At 32.5% G+C, this 25,926-nt stretch overlaps 1 protein-coding gene across 1 annotated transcript; it reads left to right on the top strand.

Moving 5' to 3' along the window:
* Window positions 1-866: 866 nt before the first annotated feature.
* Window positions 867-19,563, top strand: LOC145278177 (uncharacterized). The gene is made up of 3 exons (XM_080130458.1): window positions 867-1,258; window positions 2,824-8,618; window positions 19,507-19,563. The coding sequence occupies exons 2-3, from the start codon at window positions 3,414-3,416 to the stop codon at window positions 19,561-19,563; spliced, it is 5,262 nt and encodes a 1,753-aa protein (XP_079986584.1). The 5' UTR covers window positions 867-1,258; window positions 2,824-3,413.
* The last annotated feature ends 6,363 nt before the right edge of the window (window positions 19,564-25,926 follow it).

The raw sequence follows: 25,926 nt of genomic DNA, 5'->3' as shown, positions 1-25,926 counted from the left end.
AGATTCTTCCCTACGTATTCTCATCATATGTCCATGTATATAACTCTGATGCAAGTGTATTCATAACTTTATCTATACACATAGAAGATTTTTGTCGCACTAATATTGATATTTAAAGCCTAGTTTTTATTCTAATTTATATTTAAAAAATATTCTGAATATAGTCAGCATAACAAACTCTCATCAATTTTACAAAAACAATGTATCATGAATTACATTAGTCTCGCAAGTAACTGCGAGACAAACAAAATGTTACTTAGAGACTACTATTGAGTAATCCAACGTAGGGTACCGGTGGAAAAAATAAAAAATTAATTTACTTGAGACATACTTATTGAACATTTTCTGAAATAGTACAATAATTACCTTGACATTCTTCTGTTTAGTTTAAGATATCATTTTCAGATATTTTGATACTAATACCGTTATTAAAAAAATAAAAATTGCCGGATTTTAGTTTCATAAGAGTTTTCCACTAAACCACTATTCGTACTACCATAATAACAGCGACACAGAGAGAGAGGGAGAGAGACAGAGAGACAGACAGACAAACAGAGAGGGGGGGCTACTGTTCAGTATTTGTGTAAAATATTACATAACTGATTTTTCCCCTATTTTTGATTATCCGTTACATTAATACCATTGCTAAATTAATTTAGTTTAAATCCCGCATTTCCATCCATGCTCACCACCGCCCACCGAAAATTACCGACTATTACCGAATGAGCAGACGTTAAATTGTAACAAACACACATCCGTAAAGTTGTTTATTTATGTCTGCGGTCCTTACATGAAACATTTTCTTGCATTATATTTAAAACAGGTAAGCGTACTATTTTTTTTTTTTGTTTGTTTACAAATGCTGTGTCAATAAAATTCTTACTTTCTTTTATACCACTATAACATAAACAAACCACTATTCGTACTACCATAATAACAGCGACACAGAGAGAGAGGGAGAGAGACAGAGAGACAGACAGACAGACAGAGAGGGGGGGCTACTGTTCAGTATTTGTGTAAAATATTACATAACTGATTTTTCCCCTATTTTTGATTATCCGTTACATTAATACCATTGCTAAATTAATTTAGTTTAAATCCCGCATTTCCATCCATGCTCACCACCGCCCACCGAAAATTACCGACTATTACCGAATGAGCAGACGTTAAATTGTAACAAACACACATCCGAAAAGTTGTTTATTTATGTCTGCGGTGCAGCCTTACATGAAACATTTTCTTGCATTATTTAAAACAGGTAAGCGTACTATTTTTTTTTTTTTTTTGTTTGTTTACAAATGCTGTGTCAATAAAATTCTTACTTTCTTTTATATTTATGCGTTATTGGTAAAACTTTCTTTATACAAATTCCTGGGACTTACGTAGGACCCCCCCCCCCTGGAGTAAATGTGGCATTGCGATTGCGGTGATTTTGCGGCCTGTCAAGAATATTATGAATATATTATTATCATTTTTAATTTTTTAACTGGCTGTAACATTTTCTTGCATTATTTACAACTTTTTTGTTGTTTGTTTACAAATGCTGTGTCAATAAAATTCTTACTTTCTTTTATAGTTATGCGTAATTGGTTAAACTTCGTTTATACAACTTCCTGGGACTTACGTAGGACCCCCCCTCCCCGGAGTAAATGTGGTATTGCGGTGATTTTGTGGCCTGTCAAGAATATATTATGAATATATTATTATCATTTTTAATTTTGTAACTGGCTGTAACATTTTCTTGCATTATTTACAACTTTTTGTAAATAATGCAAGAATATGTTACAGCCAGTTTTTGTCTTTCGATATTTCTTATCGTTTCTTCGCAAGTTTGCCGGCGACGACGTAATGTCCTAACCTCATTATTAAGAAAATAATAGTGTGTTACAATTAGTGCATCTGTTCTTCAGATGCTGCACTTCCATTTCATGTTCTCTTTCGGTGGAGGAGAAATCTGTCACGACTGAGACAATTTTTATTTTTGTACCTTTTCTCCGCGTTAAAAAACGACCCTGGTGTCTAACTCTGTCCCGTGGGGAGGCATAGTAAATAGGTACAATAAGTGCATGATCACCAACATTTTTACTATAAGGGTGTAACAAATACTCGTGTAACAACGGTAACATAAATGCAGAAGCACATTTTTACCTAAGTACAAAATTAACAAGAAGTAATATTACGACAATAATCATTATATAGATTTACATAGTAAAAAAAAATGTTTTCTAAACTTCCCATTTCGCCCCCAAGGGCACAGAAGTTGTCAAAAATGCCCCAACAGTTTAAATCTCATATTTTTATTCTTGCTCAACAACGCCCACCAAAAAATCACCGATTAATAACGCATTAGCAGACGATAAATAAATTGGAAGACTCTAAGAAACGAAATAAACAGTCAAGTTTTTAAAACGATTTAGCAAATAAAGCCATCTTTGTCATTTTCTTTGATGATAGGCTGAGTTAGATTAAAATGACAAATTTATAGGGTATTATATTATTCTGGGGGTCATTTCTTTTATTTATCTTTATTCTCCTTTCACACATGTATGTATATATTACTACTGCACACCCTTACTATACATTCGCCCCCCCCTCATTTTCTACAATCTATTTATCACTCTCCCCATTCCCCTACCTCAACGTCACTATTCCTCCACTTTTTCACTTCGTCATGTTCCCACCCCCCTTTCACTGCCCCTATTTTCCACCTCCCTGACCGATTCTTCTTCTTCTCAATAGTACTCTCAATACTTCTCAGTTCTCTCTACTATTCATTGTTGACCTTTATTTAATTATTTTATTTTTTTTATATTGCTCATTCAGATCATCCGAGACTTGAGACTACAAAGTGACAATTAGAGACTCAGACTGTTAATTAGAGAGAAAGAGAGTGACGCAGGAGGGAATATAAAAGATTGTAATGGAAAAGGAAGGATCGAGTCAAAGTAAAAGAAAGCCTGAGTGATAGATTGTTCAGGAACAAACAGAGAGAGATATGAGCAAGGAGAAAGCAAGTGAAAGAGAGGAAGAATATCGCCAAGAACAGACTTTCTGAGAGTGAGGGCACTCAGAACAGGAAAAGACAACTCAAGCTTGTCAAGACACTGCATAAGGCTTGTCACTCCTACCACTTGTTTGACCATTTTTATACATTTTCTGACTCGTTTCTTGTTCAATTTGCACATAATTGACATATTTTTGCCAACTATATTGCATTGCAAAGTCATTAAAATTGTATTTATGTTCATAATTATAAAAATGTAATATGTGATTATATTTTTTCTATTTTCACTGTGAACAAGATAAAATTTAATTAAAATATATCTTTTATGAAATAGAAATTATATTTCACAATTAAAAATTGCATAATTCATTTCGAATGTAAGCCTCGTTATCACAATAAATGCTACATTATGCATAAAAACAGATCTATTATTCTGATGCTTCTGATCATTGGTGGAGTCGAAATTAACCCAGGACCTATTGATAAGCAAAATGAAATGGAGTACACCAATGCAAATGATGGCAATAAAAAAGTATATGATAAAATTGCTGAAAAAGCTAGAAAAGCTGAATATTATAGAAAAAATAAAGATAAAATAAAACAAAGAGTTCAGAATTATAAAAAAAAACTCAAGGCGGTAAATAATGATACTTATAAAAAAAAGCAAAAAGAGTCAAATAAAAAATATTTCAATAAAAATAGAGAAAAAATGCATGCGAAAATGGCCCAATATTATAAAAAAAATAGAGAAAAAATTTGTGCAAAAGCATATTATAGCAAATATAAAAATAAACATAGAAAAACAGCATCTAAATTTACTTGCAAATTCGAAATGTCAAGCAAAGATGCTAATTTACATCGACACATTCTGATTAGAAATATGAGACAAATTAAAAAACGACGAAGATGTTATAATGAATTAATGCAAAAAATGATTATAATGCGGAAAATGATTATGTCATACAAAAATATTGTCAAAGAGAATATAACAGACCTACAGGAACGCAGATTGGCTAATAAAAGTGCATTCAGCACTGTCAACAAGAAATATATTGAAGGAGTTGGCATGAGGAACTTCATGATCAACCAATTGAAGAAGTACTTCAGATGCATCCACTCTTATGTAGAAAAAGCCAACAATGACGGTCTGCAGACTTATTGGGGCAATAATTTGTTCCACTGCTTCACCAATGAGCACTTTCTTTGCGATAAAAGCAAATATGAATATGTGCCATTGGCTCAGTTGTCAAGACACAATTTTAAATTTATGCATTGCCAAGAATGTGATTGCAGTGAATTAAACACATTTGAAGTCCCCATAAATGAAAACAATGAAAATCAAATTAATAACAGTGACTACAGAATATCAATGACTCGTCTGTGTAGAATCGAAGATGGCTGTCCAGACTCAGCTCAGAAATTGGAATATGCTAAAAGATTGCATAACAATTTGTCTGATTTGAGTCCGAATTTGACAATTGCTCAAATGAGGAAGAAATTGGATAGTTTCCAAAGTTGCAAAGGTATGCATTCTGATAGAATTTATTGCTGTGGCCAAAGTGATTGCACGGACAAGCTGGCCCTGCTGAAACTCTTGTCACCACACTCGCAACACCTGAGAACAGTGATCAGAAAAGTATATCGATTATTGTCGATTGGAACATGGCTTAACAAATATGACATCGCAATACTTGAAGGTGACTGGTCATTATATACTGAGTTAATTTACCAGGTTAGCAGAGATGCTACTATTTCTGACCTTTACAATGAATCCTTTTCAAATGAAAATGAATTTCACACTGAGGTTTATGTAACAACAAAATATGCCAATTTGTTTAAAAAATTTCAAAAGGCAATTTATGATTTTAAAATAAATCATTGTGACATTTGCAAAATGCGCAAAAAAGATTCAGAATTGCATGAATGGGACAACTGGGATAAAATAAAATCTCAAACAATACTTAACATTATTAAAGCAAATTACACATTACCATGTATTGTATGCAAAAAATGTCAATCGGATATGATAACATACAAAAAAGTACCAAATTTGGCATCGATTAATGGTCTTCAAGTTGATCACATCCCACCTGAAATCTCCATTTTGAATATGTATGAAAGTCTTCTTATTCAAAGAGCCAAATGCTTTATGAATATAATTAAATTGGTGCCATACAAGTTTAAAGGACTGCAAAGCCAGTTGATCCCAGCTATCAGAGGAATAGCTAGTCATTTGCCAATGCCAATGGAAACAACTATCAACCATGCTATGAATACATTGCCAAACAATGATCATAAATTACTTGAAATTATAGTTGATACATTGCCAAACAAAAAAAATATTATTTGGCGCTCATTGGTTAATATGGATAAAGTTCTCAAAGCTTTGGATTGGTTGAAAAACAACAATATCTTGTACAATGACATTAAAATTGATCGAAATGCCAACTTGGATGAAATTGTCACATGCACTGGGCGAAATGATAGTCTGAAAATGGATCATTTTCTGACTCAGACTGGGGCTCAGATTTCATATGAGCATCACACGCTCATTGAAATGCAACCAATGTTGCCACCTGAAAAGGATTTGACGATTTTCAGGCAAAAAAGAGTTGAAGGAGTATTACTAACTGACAATGACCCATTATTGGAATTGTTTTGTTTTCCTGATTTGTTCACAAGAGGTAGATTTGGAATGTTTTCAAATGAACGTCCATATGGCAAAGTAAAACCATACATGTACATCAGAAATCGATTGAACCATTGTGATCCTAGATTCAGAAGAAATATTCAATATTTGATGTTTTCTGCCGATAAAGCTGATAAACGAGCCATTGATGCTGGTATTTATGCTATAATGAAAACAGCAAAAATGCCAAAAATAACAGTTGCTGAACTGAAAAAAAGATTGACAAATAATGATAAGCAACTGGAAGGCAATTTGTCGATGATGATGGCAAATATGCGAGGATCTAAGGAATTTTGGGCTCGAAAATACACGGATTTGCAAGCTTTTGATGAGTGTTATGGAGTACCCACTTTCTTTTTGACACTGTCTTGCAATGAATATATCCTCAAAGATTTGCACGAATTTCTTGAAAAGTTGAATAATACAACTAAAAAATTTGGACAAATAAATAATGATGATATTGTGGCAGTCAGTGAACATTTTTATCATAGATTCACATCATTTTTGAAGATTGTCATACTTGACAAAAACGGCCCTCTGACTGAAGTTGCCCATTATTTTTGGCGATTAGAGTATCAAAACAGAGGCACTCCTCATGTACACATGAAAGTGTACTGCAAAGATGCTCCTATTTTTGATGAGACTGACAAAGATTCACACAAAATAGTCCAAACTTTCATTGAATCTATTATTACTTGTCAACTTCCCAACCATTTTAAATCACCTAAATTAGCCTATTTGGTGAATAAAGTGCAAAGACACACTTGTGGTGGATCATGTTACCGTAAAAAATTTGTCAGAAATAAATTTTACACAATTTGTCGCTATGGATTTCCTAAATCTGCTGGAAATTTCAAATTTAACACAATTGAAGAAAGTGTTAGGTCACATAAATGTGGCAAAAAAATTAAAAAATTGTATAATTTGAATAGAAGCTCACAAGAGCAGTACATTAATGCTTACAACCCAGCTATTTTGATGATGTGGGAGTCTAATATTGACTTGCAGTACATTTCTGACAATTCAATGATTCTGAACCATTACATCACCAGCTATCAGACTAAATATGAAACATCTGAGACTGAAGGTGTGTGGTCATTGGACCAATCAAAATCATTTTATGGTAAATGCAAAAGCGCTGGTCTTTATACATTGTCCAAAAGAGATTCAGGAGCTTATGAAGTTGCTGATAAGCTGTTGGGACATCACTTGTTTGGAGCTTCTGCAACTGTAATGTGGGTCGGTGCTGATATACCTGAATATAGAACCCGCAGATTTTTGCCACAAGAAGAATTGGATCAAATGCAGCCTGATTCTACAGATTTGTATTATGGCAATATGGTTGAAACATGGTACCCGAATAGACCTGATTCTATGGAAAATAAAAGTTTGTACTATGTTGCGAGAAACTATGAAAGAACAATGAATGCTTCCACAAATGATGATGAGAAAGTTTCATTGAAGCTGCGAAATAATCATGGCTTTTTAAAAAAAGTGAAAGAAAAAGCTATAAAGACGCCAAATGTGAGATTGACTTCTGAAACAAAAGAACGATATTATCACAATTTGTTGATGCTGTTCAAACCTTGGCGCCAAGAAGAAATTGATTTACTTGATGGCTGTAAATCATATGAGCAATCATTTTATCAAAATGCTCCATATTTGTCTGAAATGACAAATTATGAAAGTATTAAGAAAAAAATTAAAGATGCTATTGAAATAAGCAAAAAAATAGAGCAAAAATCTAAAAATTATGCAAATGAAAATAACGCTGATGATGATCAAATTGATTGCGATCCTAATATGGCTAAAGAGGCAGATAAAAATGAAGCTGATTTAAATATGCCTCAAATCAGACATGTCACTGAAGCTCAAGTTTTAGAAAATGAGCAAAAATTGAATTTCATTCAAAAAGAAATTTATAATGAAATTATTTCCAAACTTGAGCAACAAAATCTTCATTGGAATGAGGAAAACCCTATTCACAGGTGCAATTGTGACGATTGTCCACAAATTCTCAAATTTATTAGTGGTTTTGGGGGTGTGGGCAAATCTTTTCTGATCAATGCACTGGCAGATAAAATTACTCTCACATATCCTGCCATCAATGGACCCAGTGTAGTTATTTGTGCTCCTACTGGTGTCAGTGCTTACATTTTGAAAGGATCTACATGCCATAGAGTCTTTCAACTAAATGTGCAGCATGGTTCTACACCTAAATATGAACCATTATCAAAGGATAAAATAAAAAGTTTGAGAACCATGCTTGGATATGTGAGATTATTCATTATTGATGAAATAAGCATGGTTAGTCACTTGCAATTAGCATTTATTCACCAACGTTTGCAAGATGTTTTTGGTGATATTAGGAAACAAGTGTATCCATTTGCAAACATGTCAATTGTTGCATTTGGTGATTTATTCCAGCTTCCACCTGTTAATGAAAAACCTGTATTTTCCAAAATATCTATTCAAGATGCTAGAAAATCAAATTTGGGAATTGCTGGTATAAATTTGTGGTCATATTTCGATTATGATGAATTGACCATAAATATGCGACAAAAAGATGACAATGAAAACTTTGTTAATATTCTTAACAGAATTAGACTTGGGTCACCAACTGATCAGGATATTGAGATCTTGAAAAGGCATCGAATCAATCCTAAACAAAAAGCAAATATTGATCAAGTTACTGATCTTTTGCAAAATTTGCAAAAGAAAATGCATATTATTTGCATTGTACCCACAAATGAATCTGCTGAGGAAGTGAATTATAAAATGTTGAAAAAAAATAATATTCATATCATTGAAATTTCAGCAACTGATTCCAACTTAAGACAAAAAACCGTAACAAAAAAAAAATCAAAACAGACACCAAAAACTTCTAAACTTAAAAAGATTTCTGACACAGCTGGACTTGAAACTGTGCTTAAAATTGGAATTGGTGCTAGATGCATGTTGCGTCGGAATATTGATATCGAAAAAGGACTTTGCAATGGTACAATGGGTACAGTCACTGAAATACAAATGAAAGATGGCAAAGTTGTTGCTGTGACTGTAAAATTTGATCATATGGATCATGCAGTCAATGTTGAATTTGTGCAAGCTGACTATGAACTTTCTCGTGGCCTCTTTGTGACTAGATCTCAAATACCTTTGTCACTCAGCTATGCTTTAACTGTCCACAAAACCCAAGGTATTTCAGTCGATGGTATCATTGTTGACTTGGGATCTGATGTCTTTTCAGATGGAATGGCCTATGTAGCTTTGTCACGTGCTAGAAAGCTGTGCAATGTCTATTTGATCGACCTTGACCCTCATAAATTGACCATGTGTAACAAAAGTGCATGGACTGAATATAATAGATTGAGGGCCAAAAGAGACAGGGTTGATTTGCCACCGCTTCCTCCTTGTTCTGTTAAGCCTCAAAGTTTGTCATTGTACAAACAGACTTATAAACGAAAAAAAACAATCGTTATAGATCATGATTTGAAGCAAAAACATAATAGTCCAAATAGAAAATGGCTGAAAATAGACAATTCAATTTCTCAAAATAATTTGGACCTCAAATTGATCAATGAAAGAAATGCTTGTTTTGCTAACAGTATTGTTCAGACAATTTACCACCTTCCTTTGTTGTCTAACATCATTAAAAGCATTCCAAACATTGATTTGCCAATTCAGAACTTAAAAAGATTGCTTGTCCCTGGCACTCACAGTGTTGCTGATCTTAGAGAATCAATCGGAGGCGTTTTTAATAGTGGCCAACAAGAATGTGCTATTGCATTTTGGGAATCTTTGATAAACAAGTGCCCTGACAGTGCCAAACAATTATTCACTTTTGAAGAAAGTAAAGTGATGAAATGTCTTAGAATACACAAACAAAACTGCCAAAGACTACAAGATAGTGAATGTAATTGCACCTTTAAAGTTGGCTGTGGGTTCCAAACCTTGCAGATTGCTGGAATACCACAGAGATTAGTTATTCAACTTCATCCTACTGATGGTCGACAGCAATTTAAAAGTTTGCTCAAAACTGATGCTTCAGTGCTCAAACATTGTATCAAATGTCAGCAAAATACTGAGCACTTGGAAAATGTCACTAGAACGTTTCCTACTGCAATGAAATATTTGTGTGTTCAAATAAATAGATTTATGTTTGAAAATTATAATCCTCGGCGAATTAATGCTGAAATTATGAATTTCAGTACAAAAAAACAAAATATTTTTGGAACAAATTTCAAAGTAAAAACAGCTATTCTGCACACTTTGAATAGAGTCGATTTTGGGCATTATACTTGCATTGTTAGAAATAATAATAAGTGGCATATTGTCAGTGACACTAACTTTTCTAGTAATGTCAATTTTCCTTCCAAAATGTCCAATATTGTTGGCATTTTTTTTGAAAAAATATAAAGGAAGCAAACATTTGATAAAAACAAGGTCATACATTCAATAGAAATAAATAGTGGTGGTTTTCGCTTTTAAAATTCAACCATCACCTAGGCATGGCATGGGGCTGTAACTGTAACTCTGCAGGCGAACAATAGCACTGTTATGAATCATAACTAAACTGGAGACAAGATTTCTGCTTCAAGAGATAAATGTACTATAAAATTTTAACAGGAAAATTATTTTACTGAAAACTATTGATCAATATTACACTCTAAAAAGGAAGATACTAGAGTTACAAAAAAGCAACAATTTTATTTACACTCAAGCAATTCAAAATTTATCTCAAAACTGACTCTTCAATTCGCAAATATTGTCAACAAAATACTGAGCATTTTGAAAAAGCCACTAGAATGTTTTCTACTGCAATGGAATATGTGTGTGTTCAAACAAATAGATTTTTATTTTAAAATTACGATCCTCAATGAATTAATTCCGAAATTATATATTTCAATAAATTTTTTTTGCAGAAATTTCATTGTAAAACCAGATATTCTTCACTTTTATGAAAGCCGATTTGGGCATTTTACTTGCATTATTTAGAATAATAACAAGTGAAATATTATCAGTGACACCAATATTTCATATAATTTTAATTTTCATTCCAAAATGTCGTCCATCAATATTGGCATTTCTTTGGAAAAATATAAAAGAAACAAATAATTGAGAAAAATCAGACCATATATCCAATCGAAATAGCAAAAACTTGAGTGCTAACCTCCCAATCAGCGTGGTATGGGGCTATAACTGTATCCCTGCAGGCGAACGATAGCACTTTTATGAATCACTTAAATTCAGAATTTTAAAAAAATTTCTGTAAATTTTTTTTTATGTAATACTTTTCCTGTGATCATTAGCATGTTCTATTAATTAATAAATATAATTCTATTATTTTTATTGTTGCTTATGTTGTTGATGAATAGAATTTTAAAAAGTTAGGTATTTTCTTGAAAAAGGATTTCGGCCTCAACAGAAAGATGTTCAACAAAATGTTTAACCATAAAATTTACCAAAAACTATTAATATTAAACTATAAAAAGAAAGATACTAGAATTTAAGCAAAAAATATTTTATTTCAACTCAATCAGATGTGCCTTATGCACTAATAAAAATGCAATTGGCATTTTGTTGAACTTTTTAAGATTTTAAATATTTATAAATTTTCTCATTATAAAAAACGATTATTATATTGATTATAATTTTTTGACAGAAGAAATAAAATGAATTGCATAAAAAACATTAGAAGACAAATTTTTAAATCATAAGAAAAATCTAAAGTCACTAAATTATCAATAAAGTTTGTCATAATAATACATTTATTAGATTAATTTTAATTTGGAAAGATAGAAGTACAGTTAAAACATCCAGAATCAGCGAATTCATTACATTTTATCATAATAAAAACGATTGTTTTATTTCAATGCTATTGATAAGAAAACATTTGTTTTACTTGATTAAAATTAATTAAACATAGATTATATCTGTAGTATATAAATATTTTTTTTATAATGAAACAATTTATTAATTTTTGCTGATTTACGATTTTTTCATTGCCGGTTTTTATTTTGCAAATTAAAAATAATCCAATAATCTTTTTTGATAATGAAAAAATGTGCTGACAATTAAGTGATTTTAAATATTTGAATATTTTTTTAAATGAACAATAAATTAAAATCAATTTACTAAATAATCATTTTTTTCAAGATTTATTTACACAATTTACTAATATTTATTGATATAATTGGATAATTTTGCATTGTTCTTCTAATGTTTTATATTCATCTGTCAAAAAATTATAATCAATATAATAATCGTTTTTTATAATGAGAAAATTTATAAATATTTAAAATCTTAAAAAGTTCAACAAAATGCCAATTGCATTTTTATTAGTGCATAAGGCACATCTGATTGAGTTGAAATAAAATATTTTTTGCTTAAATTCTAGTATCTTTCTTTTTATAGTTTAATATTAATAGTTTTTGGTAAATTTTATGGTTAAACATTTTGTTGAACATCTTTCTGTTGAGGCCGAAATCCTTTTTCAAGAAAATATTTATTATCTATACGATGTTTCGTTTAATATAACAATTACACATGCCTATTTGTCTTTGTCAGTTTTGTAGGGCGCTGAATTTAAATATGTTAAGGCTTTGGGAACGATCGGGGCTAAATGGGGGAGACAAATGATGGATTTAGTCATTTTTTTCATGGTGAAGAACTCAAATTCACATATGTTAAGGCCTAAACCTGAATCGGTTAATTATTTTCAATAGGATTTTACGTCCCTGGCACTTTTGGGTCTAAATGAAGGGAAGGGGGCAAACGGTGAACTCATTTATTAATGCCTCGTTCATTGTGAACTCAGAGGAGAACCATGCATTTTTCACTTGTTTTTTTTATTTAAATTAATTACAATTCAATTTTGAAGGATCTTTTCTGATAACAACTTCAGAACAACTGCCGTCGTGTTGAACTAATTTGTATCACGGCAGAGATAGTCTGTCGGGGCCGTTACAACACTTTGTGCACAGTGTAACTGAAATTATCTGATGCTTGCTAAAATAGAAGTTTGGATTCAATTACACCTAAACAGTAAATCGTTTTAAATCGAAAGTAATTAACGACATCACATAAAGTATGATATTAAAATGCTCGTGTTAAGAAAATTCGGAGCAGCCATCATAGATCTTTGAAAAATAAACGTTTCATTCTTCACTGAGTCTTGCTCTAGTTTGTTACTTGTGTTTTCGTTGTTTATCTTATTTAATGATTTGTCAATGAATTGGTAATATAAATTTAGTTAGAATTAGCACGAATTTATATAGCTAGAAACATGCACAATTTTGTTTTAAAATGTGCATTACTAATTTAGTTTTGTGACAAATTAGTTTGAAAATTCATTTTACTTTGCGTTCTGTTTTCACTCTAAAGTCCGCCTCCTTCAGTTATCAAACGCGCATAACATCACTAATTGGAGTATTAATATTTTTTTGTTATGATTACGTAATTTAAGACGTCGTTTCACGCGTTCATTACAGAATATTTTTAATTAAATTTAATCACTGTCATAATTTTGATGTTTTTTCCGGTGTTTAATAAGGATATCAAACTAATGCAAAGTTACAAAAAATGCTTGAGGGTTTTAATTTATGTCTCACATTTAGTTTTGTCTTTCGTTTTTTTAATCGATATTTTAGGATTATTTAATTAATTGCAGTGAAAATGAGCTCTGATTTATGCTACTTTTGACTCAGTTAATACATTTTATTGGTTTTCTGCGTTCGCTGTGAGTGATCAGTTCATACAGTTGTTTTATAATATTAGTCATAAGTGTTTGCTATCCTTGCTGATAGAAAATTCATAACTTTGTTGCGATTTTTCTGAATTGATTTATTTTTTATGGAATCTTATTAAAAACAATTACTCGTTTACTACACACAGCAACAGCACGCCTTGCTTTGCTATATATATATATATATATATATATATATATATATATATATATATATATATATATATATATGTAATATATACTCTGTACGTATATGTATATATAAATACTCTATATATGTATTGATTTACGCATATATATACATATATATATATATATATGTATACACCCCTTTTATATATATATATATATATATATATATATATATATATATATATATATATATATATATATATACGGCCCGACCACGTTGACACATTGTTCCCCGCCAGATTACGCAAATTAAGCAATGGTGAGTCTGGTCAGTACAAGATAAGTGACCATTTGGGGAGGCTAGACGCTGAATGTACAGCGCCGATTCGTACGAATTTCAAGGTTCGTATGTGGGACCCCGTTTAAGTCAGTGATGGTGGTGTGCCCCGGAATAAAATGGTGTGTAAGAGAAAACGTGGTATTCCAGGTAACGGTGTACCGGAAACCTGCTGAACATACATGTAAAGCACATGGTTGCCGAAGCGAATAGTGAGAAAAAATGTGTGCGATGCGAAGATGTGCATCGTTGATTACCTTTAACACCTTGTATCTGGCTCACTCCTAATGAGCAAAATGTATATTCGTATCCAAGTTCTTCCAAGGCAACAACGATATATATATATATATATATATATATATATATATATATATATACATATATATGTGTGTGTGTGTGTGTGTGTATACATCTATGTACATATGTATGTTTATGCGTATAATGGTTTTTATATTGGTTCCCTAGACGTAAATCTAATGAGTCAGCGTGATTATTTATGAGTGCTCAATGTATTACAGAACTACTATATAATTACACAGGTAATGTTTTGCTGTGTAAATACTTTAGAGCTCGAGGTATAGTGAAGAATATAACTCCTAGTATATTACCATTTATTTACATCATGCATATACGCATTTATATTTGTTTACTGCCTGTAAATTTTACCATATCCCATATATTTTAATTACACAAATAAAAAATAAATTAAAAATACAGGCACCAAATAAACGGATAAAGAAGCGAGAAATAAACCAAATAAGAAAATAAATAGAGCTCATCAATAAAATAGATATATAATGAAGTCGCTACTAGAAAACACATAACCACCTGAGATAGGGAATTAACTGCGATGAGGGTATAATATTATTTCAGATCAAAACGAAAACGAAGGCAAGTAAACGTCTGCTAATTTAAAATCGTATCAACATCTCCCCGCTGCGACAGATTAAACGCAGGGGTCCGTAGTTTCTTCCTCTTCCGTTTCCTTTTCACTCTAACTCATTTCATAAACCACACTTTTCTCAGAAAGCTCTAATGTTCATATTCACAAAATATACACCTCACTTTCGGTCAGAGCGTAAACAACACTTGCATATATTTTATAAAACGAATGTATTCTTGGCTCTCGTTTTAATTCCGCCCCGTTTTAGTCTAATGAATTGGCATTTTAATTATGTTATATCCTTCGGCTTCACACATTTCAATTGTGTAGCATTGCTCCCTATAAAACAAAATTTGCTTCCTATAATTATATTGTGATGCGTTACGAACCAATATTTTTTAATAGGAAGGAAATCGCAATAATCACACCCGTTATAACAAATGTAGCAACTTGCTTTAAACTACGGATATAAACAATGAAAATTTTCAATATCTACTATTGTTGTGAAAATGGCTCAAGCATTTGCCTACATTTCCCGTGTAAGTAAAGAAAGAGAATGTGATTAAAGACAATAAAACAGCTGCCAATTGGAATGCAAAAACTTATTATCAGTTTTTGTTCTACTTACTTTTCAAGTATTGCCATCCAGCACAGATTCCTCTCATTGTGTCTTACTTAATTTTTCTATATTTTATATCTGTGTATAATTAGTCCCCCAACGATACAACTATATACGTAAATTAAGCATTACTATAATTTCTAAAACACTGTTGCTTGTAAAAAGTAAAAACTTCAAATGACACGCATCATTTATAACTGAAATTGCATAACTACTTCTATAATAGTCAGCATTTGCAATCACAAACGACTTATTATCTCAATATATAAGAGAAGTAAGCAAAAATACAGCACACAATACACATAAAATACCGTTTCATTATAAAAAATACTGTTAGGAACTCACGCAGTATATCTTTACGTGACATCGGGTGACACATATTGCGTTTGTTTCTAACACTATTTTGTATAATATTTTAGGTTGAAGGCAGTTTCCCAAACTTAACTAATTATACTAAGATCCCGCCGCCATTTGTCTTTTTAAAATATATTGATGAAAACTGCATGATTTTTCAAACCGATTACACGTGTTAAAGTGAGAAAAAACATTAACAAAATGTCCAAATAGATAGGAAATAAACTTATCTTACCTAAGATTACATTTAATTGTTTATATATTTGTTTTTTCACAAGTTTTTCTAATCTGTGTGTATAGTAAAACAAACCCGTATATGTTGCGTTTCATTTCGCTAATTGGCTTTATTGAGATTACTTTTACGAGCATAAATCTTATTGACCACTATAGGAACAAAACCTTACGGATAATTATTTTTAATGCTGATACTTAACCACGTTTAAATGACTGGTGTCACGCAAGGATAAGAAATTAAATCATTGTAAAGGTCATTTTCAACTACTGTTGAAAAATATGATATCTAGAGCTGTATGGACATTGGGTATTAAGACGACAAACTTGTAACCTGTGGGAAAGCAGCTCAATTACAAGGTATTCAGGAATAAGCATTAAATACGAGTTATTAAAGTATGGGATAGTGTTAAAGACAAACTATGTATTGATCTCGTGTGCATCGTTACATATATTTGGTTATTGGTTTTCTATATAGCTTCGCTTAGTAAAATAAATGATTTTATTTGAAACTGAAAGGTAGAAGAGATTAAATAGAAATTAGAAGTATAGATGGTAAAATGTATTTAGTGTCACATAAAAAAAGATAAATGCGTGATATGTCGTACGAAAGACAAAACTAAGGTATGTATCGTGAAGGTGAATTCTTCATTGAATTATTATTTTATTGATTATGCAAATGATGGCTCACGCGGTTTTAAGGTATTCACATCCAGGTTTAAAACGAACTAAAACTATCTGGACTATAATGTGCCGTAGGCAAACAGTTCACACAAACTGGCTGGAAATTATTACTGACTTGGAGATGCTCCAGGCCTTTTATACCGTTTAAACTAAAATTCAAGGGATAGAAACTAACTTAAACTAATAACCTCTCATGTTGGGAGAGTTATAAGCTATAGCAAACTACTACTACTACTACTACTACTACTACTAATAATAATAATACTATAACTACTACTATTAATAATAATACTGCAAATATTATTATTATTATTATTATTATTATTAATAATAATAATAATAATAATAATAATAATAATAATTAGAAAATAACTAAGGATAATTTGACATGGTTAAAAAACAGAAGAAGACGGAAACAAGTAAAAAATAAGTGGATAGACGATTCGAACGGTTCGCTAATGATTAATACTACTGTAGAAGCTAAAAACAGCAGATGATGTCAAACGCTTTCAAGATTATAGAGTTCAGCGGTTTAACGGCAATAAATTATTAAAAACAAACCAGAAAGTATTCTTTAAGAAATCCGGAAAACAATGAAACAAAAGCAGTGACCCATAATCATAAGCAGGCATAAAGTTTTGGTCAAGTAAATGGTTAAGAGAGCATCATGTTTGATGACACATAGCTTGATAGAATGCGTTAAAAACTCGATAGTATAATAAAGAGGGTTCTGTTAAAGATTTGAGGAGACAAATGAAGTCCATACGTAATTTAAAAGGCCTGTACCTGATAGGATATGATTGATTGAAATCGTTCCCAGGAACCCACGAGAGGATAGACGTTACTGGATGATCTTATTACAAGAATGTATTGTGTATGAAATACGATTTTATTCGTTAAATATCCTGCTAAAGGACAGAATGTTTGAAACTACATTATAAGTGCGTGTTGAAATTGCTTTGGAAGACATGACAGTGATATATAAAATATACAAAATCGGAAAGTAACTAGCAGCTGAAAAATGCGCGTAAAAAGGTGTTTAGGACCAATACTACCTAATTATTTTTGAAAGAACTGCAAAAGCAGCAAAATAATCTTCAATGTAGTTGTGATAGATTATAAATGTTGTGATAATAAGAACGTTTAAAATGAAAGGGATGGCTGGAAATATAAAACAAACAAGCCGGGGGACCTGGCGTTGCCCGGTTGTTTGGAGGTGTAAGTATAAAAGGGGGGTTAAGTAAAGAAATAGCAAGGTAATAACCCTGTTTAAATATTAAAATACAAACGATGTTAAACTTCTTTAAAAAATCGGCAATACCAAAACAAAACAAAACAAAACAGCAAACAAATGTAAAGATTCTTTACAAAAGGAATCGGGAAAACAATCGAAAAAAATACACCGCGAAAAGTGAAAATAATGGCATAAATAACCCTTCGATTCATTAAAATTCCATTCCAGTTTTTTTAAGCAATTACGAAGTAAAGAAATGCCAAACCGGTCTTCCTTCGTAACTGCCCCTTGTGAACGATCCAGTAACGGTGTTAAGTGGTGGCGGGTGAAGGAGAATTTATAAGAGATAAAATATTTTACAATTTCCATTGATCTTAGCCGATTTAGGCAGATAAATATATGTATCCACGATTTTCGAGGAAGTGGAGAGGTAATAGGCCTTTAACAAACTTCATATATTGTGCTGCAGTTTGTGCATATTATATTTGCATGAAATGTCTTTATTTTAATCCTATTAAGGTTAAAATCAGAGGGGGGAATGAGTTTATTTTATATATATAGTGATTAATAGGAAAAATATTTTTTTCGCAACTTTTATTCCTAATCATATTCTTAGAGAGAGGAAGATGGTTAGCTACCGGAGGGGAACGACAGAAGAGCATCAATAGAAATTGACTTTTTGAGTCAAACTGTACAGCAGTGGAGTAAGGACATAAATATAAATTTGGAAATTGAAATGTTCATTAGTTAATTTAAACAAGGCAGGAGAACAGCCATGATATTCATCATTTTGCTATATGGTGAAATATAAGAGCGATAAGTACCTGGCGTGTTTTTATTTGGCGATGACATAAAAGAGAAAACGAGAAAAGTGTTTCTAAAGAGACTCAGTATGTTCCTGAAGTCTCAACTGCGCGGTAAAAACTTGTTTGCACCCATCAATTCAATGCTAACAACTGAGTCTTCGAAATCATATGATTTTAATGTGCGGTATCTTGTATCTTCATTTTACATTTAAAGTAACATTTATATGAATTTGTTTTCTTCCTAGAAATACCAACAAATTACGGATTAAGCTTGACATTTTGTTTGATTGGTGTCTTATCATAATTGATCACATTCATAAGGAATATACAGTTTATACTTCAGGAAGAAAGTTCTATATATATATATATATTATACTCAAATATGATGAGGGTTCATTGACGTATATTAGCTATATATAAATCTTTATAAAAATCAGATATCTGAAATTGCCCAAATAGCTGCCACATGTTCTTTGAGCATGATGTATTAAGTTGAAATTATATCAACATTGCCGGGATTATCAACCTTACCGACACTCGTTAACTCATTCAATACAGTTAATTTAATTAAAGGCATTTATAACTATATTAAAACATTAATATAAATTAATATACATATATAAAGATATCAAACTAAGCGAATGGTTTGACCCAAGTTTTATCTCCAGAAAGGATACAAAGAAATATATTTTACTTTTCGTGTATCCTATCTTATTTTCTGTCATTAGACCGGAATATATTTTCCCGGTTTTTAATATCTCATAAAATTTTATCGCAATTAATTTTTAGTTATTTATATTCAGCACCGTGTCTTACTGTTGCGGAGTGCAGTATCCAGGAACTTGATCGTCATTCGATTATCCAAGGTAACATTCTTTTATTAAACATTATTGGCAATATCTGTTTCGGAAAGCTTAAATAAAAAATATATATAAATATTGAAATATCTTTTTTAAAACAATCGAACTAAAAATTCAGCAGCCTTCGCTGACGTGTTTTTTTTTTATATTTAAATTTTATGAGCGATATTTCTGAAAAGAAAGTAGGAGCCGCTAGTTCATGCATCAGTATATATCAATTCTAATCTTACTGTTGGCTGGTGATTGACTTTTGAGTAGAATTTTTATTTACTGATTCGAAATGACTTCACGTCTTTACTTTACAATTATCATTAAAATTACATACATTTATCACTGCCTTATGTTAACATATAAGTTTGTTAAAATCCGATTCCTGTAGAATCCTTGTATTCGTCGTTTTATACTATGTGAATAAAATGATAAGTATCAGCATTGAATTCTGGAATCTGTACAGAATTTATGAAGGAATACGTTTTACTTTATCAACAGGATGGGCTTGCAAAGACCTGTAACGTAACGAGTATACGTGCTACGCTCTGGTTTGGCAATTTTTTTCATCTTTGGGAGATTAAGTAAAAAGCTAAGAATATAATTAAGAATAACTTCAGATATCTATTCAGTCATGACTAATGTTTAACAGTTAAGTTACTACTGTGATTCATATAAATAGTTCCGTTCGAAATTCCAAAAATAATTGCTGAGTTTAACAAGATATTTCTGTGGTGCTAAAACATCAATATTATGCATTAAATAGAAGAACGCATCTAATTCATATCTATCATAATTTTCAAACTTTATGTAGATTTTTTAATCCATACCTTAAATGTAGGTTGTTTTTATACAGTCGATATGACATAAAACATTGTTATAAAAGTTTCTAATAGCATCATTTATTAAATTTGCATTATTAAACGAATTCTATATTAAGTTGGCATTTTATAATATTCTACGAAATATGTTTTCCATTAATTATGTTTGATCCGAGATGTTAATTCCATTGAATTTGCGATAATTCATGTTTCACAATAACCACATTCATTGTTATGTGTTGCTTTCTCAACGAATGCATTTTATACAATTATTTGTCAAGAACGTTGAATTATATTTTCCCAGGGAAATAACTAAAAACATGCAGTTTTCTGTCAATGATTTTGCACTGAACCATGTGAGTCAAAATAATTATTGAAAGAGAACAGCGAAATTCTCGGTAAATCAAGAAGAAATACAACGTAGATAATAATTACATATACAAGGTAATTACTTTTATTGAATTAACCGTAGCAGCATATGCTTGTAAATGTCAGTTGTAATATGTAAAGCGTTGTTTTCATTTGTTTCTGCAGCGTTTGCACTGCTGAATATTGGTTCATTCAAGCTTATTTTTTTAAATAAAGTATTATCATATATATTATCAGTTTTCTATTGTAATTTTAAAAAGTATATGTGGCGCATTTAGAAAACTACAAAAAGACAAGAAAATTCGCTTGAACTTGAATCGCTTATTTTCTTTTCAAACTAATATAAATGCTAACTGTATGAATATACTTCTGAATACATCTCATTTCAAACGTATTCATACAGGTCGCAAGTAAATTATTATTATTATTATTATTATTATTATTATTATCACTATTATTATTATCATTATTATTATTATCATTATTATTATTATTATTATTATTATTATTATTATTATTACACGAATCTAGTGTTACCTGCAAAAAATCAAGGCAATGAACTTTACAAATCCTCGGCATTTTAATTATTTTCTGATCATATATTTCATTTGCAAAATTTATATGAATTTAAATGACCAAACACGGAAAAATAATGTTTGGCTTTGACATCCCTAGAAACACTGTTGCGCCTTATGTAAATTCGAAAATTTAATTTTATATGTTTTGCAAATAATTAGAGGTTTTCTTTCTTTTTGTTCCAATTCTCGAACAGAAATATGTAATGATAGTTTATTAGACTATTACTAGATAAACATCGTGTTCTTCTACAGTATGAAAACAATGTCATCCATGCTATCAAAATGTGATTTTATCAATAATATATAAATATAAAAGTTAACTTATCATACATGGTGTGTATACGATTTAACCCCCTCCAATTACCTTACTCTAGAGTCAAATTTCTTGAGGCATAATAGATCACTACCGATGTTATATATATATATATATATATATATATATATATATATATATATATATATATATATATATATATATATATATATATACACCGTTAAATAAATCAATTTAGCATTAGCGGAGTAATAAACAGATTTCGAAATCTTGACATCTTTGCTCTAGCCATTTTTGCACACTCCATCGAATCTTTACTGAAAACCTTCCGGCAGACATTCAATCCCTGACGACAGTAACAACTCACCTAGCTATAACTACAGTAATGTAGTTGCATTGTCGTAACCAATGTACCAAAAACCTAGTTGGTTGGTTGGTTGGTCGTTTTTGTTTTACGGCATATCAACTTTTTTCGAGTTATTTTATGCCGAATCCAAAGATTTTGAAGACAAATATTTTTAATAGAATATATATTTGTTGTTTTCACGTCGGTTTCTATTTAACCCATAGTTGAGACCATAACAGGTACTACCACTCCGGGTCAGAGTGGATCTGGGAGCAATGGTAATTAAAGGGTGGCTCCACACTACTCAAAGCCCACAAGCTGGGGCATCACCACTGGATATAGTTTAAGGTCATATCCAGGACCCCCATTGAAGGACTTTTCCCTCTGCAGGGGGCAATCGGCGTATTTTAATGCCCCACCGACAGGGCCCAAAAACCTAGAAAAACTTCCTTGTACAAAGTTTATTTCCTAGGAAATTGTATATGTGATACAAATTATACTAGTCTGCTCTGCAACCGATTAGAGTATTTTTTGTACTCACGTCTGATCTAAACAAGATAGAATCGCCGTTTTGGATGATGCATTCACCTTAAGTAATCTCATTATATTGTAAACCTCAAGGTTGTTTTCGTTAAACTGGATATCTCATGTACGAGGGGCGTGCAATAAGTAATTCCTCTGAACTACTTCCCCTTGCATTAGAGCAACGAAACTTGGCACACATATTAGTCTTTCTCTACATAGGGATCACACAGAGGTATGCATTTCTCCCATCGTTTGATGCAGCTCTGGAGATCTTTTTTTCAGAACACCCTAGGTTGCTTCTCCAACCACGACGTGACTTCAGAAACCAATGCGGCATCATCTGGGAAAGGCTTTCCTTTCACAAACAACTCAATGGCTGGGAAGGGGTGAAAGTCAGAGGGTGCAACGGCACGAGAGTAGGGAGGATGAGGACGGATTTCATAACCACGCGCCCATGCTCCTGATCTGGCGACACGCGAGTTGTGGACCAGAGCGTTTTCCTGCAGGAGTAGGGTACCTTTGATGATCATTCCCCGCCTCTTGATTTTGATAGCTTCCCTTAATTGCCTCAAAAGTGAAGCATACTAGGCTCTTGTAATTGCGGAACCCTTTGACAGGAAATTTGTCATCACTACTTCGTCCTGGTCCCAGAAGACTGTGAGCATGACCCTGCCAGCGGAGTACTACGCCCTTTCCTTCTTTGGAGGTGGGGAGTCTAAGTGCTTCCATTGCATTTACTGGGTTTTGGTCTCTTGATCATAATGATGGACCCAGGTTTCATCCCGTGTAATCAGTCTTTTGAAAAACTTTGACTCGTCTTCTTGGCACATCTTCAAATCCATCCTTGAGCACTCGAGGCGTTCTCACTTCTGGAATTGTGTAAGCAACCTGGGAATCCATCTGGCATACACATTATTCACATGCAAATGATCATGAATGATAGTTTCTACAGACCCTGTACTAATTTTGACATCTTGGGCTATTTGGCGAATGCTAATGCACCGATCTTCCAAAATAGTAGCCTCAACTTGACGGAAAGATGACTCATCAATGTCAGAAGGGGGCGACGAGGTCTGGGAGTTGTTTCCACAGACTTCCGGCCATGTTTAAATTCAAGATGCCAGCGTTTTACAAGGGCATATGATGGGGCATTATCACCATAAGTTTCTTTCATTTCATCAAACGTCTCCTGTTGTGTGCGTCCTTTCATATTCAAAAATCGGATCACAGTTCGACATTCAACAGGCTCCATTTCACACCTGACTCAGTTCAAACACCTGTAAAACAGAACCCACGCAATTAGTTCAGAGCTGTAATTTGCTACAAAACTCATAGAGATATGAATCATTAGACATGCAAAATTTCAGCTAGATCCAGACAAATGAAAGCGGGGCAGGGGCATTACTTATTGCACGCCCCTCGTACTCTTATCACTGGATTGATCTCCAAACATTCTTACGTCGTAGTCAATTAGTAAGAATATCATAACAAAGTAGCATGATCAATTGTAACGATCTTTTAAAATTCATTGCACGGTGTTGGTACGGCCCAGTGTTTTTTACATAGGCACCACCACTTATCAAGGCCCAGAGACCACACTCGAGGATAAGGGTTAAGAGTGTACAATAGTAACCTGGACAATATAGTAATCGTTAGTAACGGAAATTCAGTAAGTTTGTTAACTTAAGTGGGACGGCTCATCAAGAACTTGTTTACGTTTGACTTGAAGACAATTAGATTGTAGTCAACTGGAAAGCAGGAAAATGGCAGACAGTTCCACAGCCGTGCACTTTTAAGAAAGAGCTTTCTTCGTGGAATCTACGTTTAAGTTTAGGCACAAATAAAGATTGGGGTGAATTATTGATAGTGTTTTCAGCTAGACGAGTATTTCTTGTGAAAGTTTAGCGAGGGGAGCATAGATGGAATTCAGTCAAGCACTACCCATGCAAATAACGATAAAGCAGAGACAGACTCACATCCTCTGTTCTGTGAGATAGAGGTTGCAGGAAAGAGATAAACACATCTCTTACGAGACTACGAAGTCTATTTTTAGTTCTATAAATTCAGAGCACGTCCTTTCTATTAGCACCATACAAGATGTGGCAACAGCACTCCGTCATTGAGCGTACCTGGCTCACCTATAGATAGAGAATTGCATCAGCATTGAGATAGCTACTAGATCGATTAAAGGATCCCACCATTTGTCCAACGGCCTTGGCAAAAGATTTAATGTACGTGTTCCATTTCAGATCAGGAGTAAGGTCAACCTAGAAGTTTGTCAAAATATGAGGCCTCCCCAAGACGAGATCTATTCATTTAATTTGATGCAAGATGTGGATAAGAGCGTTGATGATGTAAAATAAAAGCTTGGTTTTAGATGCATTAAAAGTAACAAGCTACTTCTTTCACCATTGTACCACTTACTCAAGATAAGAGGAGAGAGAATCTGAGAGAACTTAGTCGTTTACGTCTTATATGTGCTACCATATATGGCAGTGTCATCAGCATAAATGTCTACGAATGATTTAAGGATGTGATTTGGAAGATCATTAATGTAGATCAGGAAGAGAGTTGGGTTCAGGATGGAACCCTGAGGTACTCCAGTCTTAATACTGTCAACTTCTGATTTTGGCTCATCAACCACTACTTTATGAACCTATCAGAGAGAAATGATTTAATAATTGAGAAGAAAGTTATATATATATAAAAGCTGGAGATCTTGTGAAGTAAATCTGTATGCAATAACCTATCAAATACATTGACATGTCAAGAGCAATTGCCCTAGAAAGGTTGCCTCCGTCGGGAGATTCACTAATCCCATGAGATATAACTGTAAGCACCTCTGCTCTAGATCTAGAAGAACAGAAACCATATTGTGTGTCAGTAAGAATGTTTTTTTGCTGAGAGAAATGATTACTTCTCCATTTAACACAGATTCCAGCAACTTACTCATGACGAACAGGAGCCTTATTAACCTGTAATGAGAGTGAGATGAGCGATCACCTGAATTCTTAAATACAGTGCATGTTGATGAGATTTTCCTGGGTGATGGGAAGCAATTCACCTTAAGACAACTTTTTAACAGTTGTGTAAGTATGGACGCTACTTCTGGTTGAAGTTCCGTAAGTACTATAATTTAAATTTACTTGAATCAAGGTTTTTGATTAGCTTGGCAACATCACGTACATATATTTGTATATCACATAGCGTGTTTTCTGATACAGAAAAAATATTGGGTGTTGTCAGGCTTGGTCGCAAAGGGTAGAATTAACTGCAAATTCTTGGCAAAGAGTTTGGCTGTGTCCGATGCTGACGAGATGACCTCAGGCCCATTTATGATAGTTCGGATGGAGCGCACGCTTCTGTTGAAAATTTTGTTTACTATTTGCCAAAACTTGTTGGAACCAAGTCACTGCTCAGGTACTTTGAACTTGATAGACTGAGCATA

Source organism: Euprymna scolopes, chromosome 6 (genome assembly GCF_053919585.1).
Source record: "Euprymna scolopes isolate OS-2025 chromosome 6, ASM5391958v1, whole genome shotgun sequence".
Lineage (NCBI taxonomy): Eukaryota > Metazoa > Mollusca > Cephalopoda > Sepiida > Sepiolidae > Euprymna > Euprymna scolopes.
The sequence above is the reverse complement of the archived record's forward strand: the minus strand, read 5'-3'. Positions and strand labels throughout refer to the sequence as shown.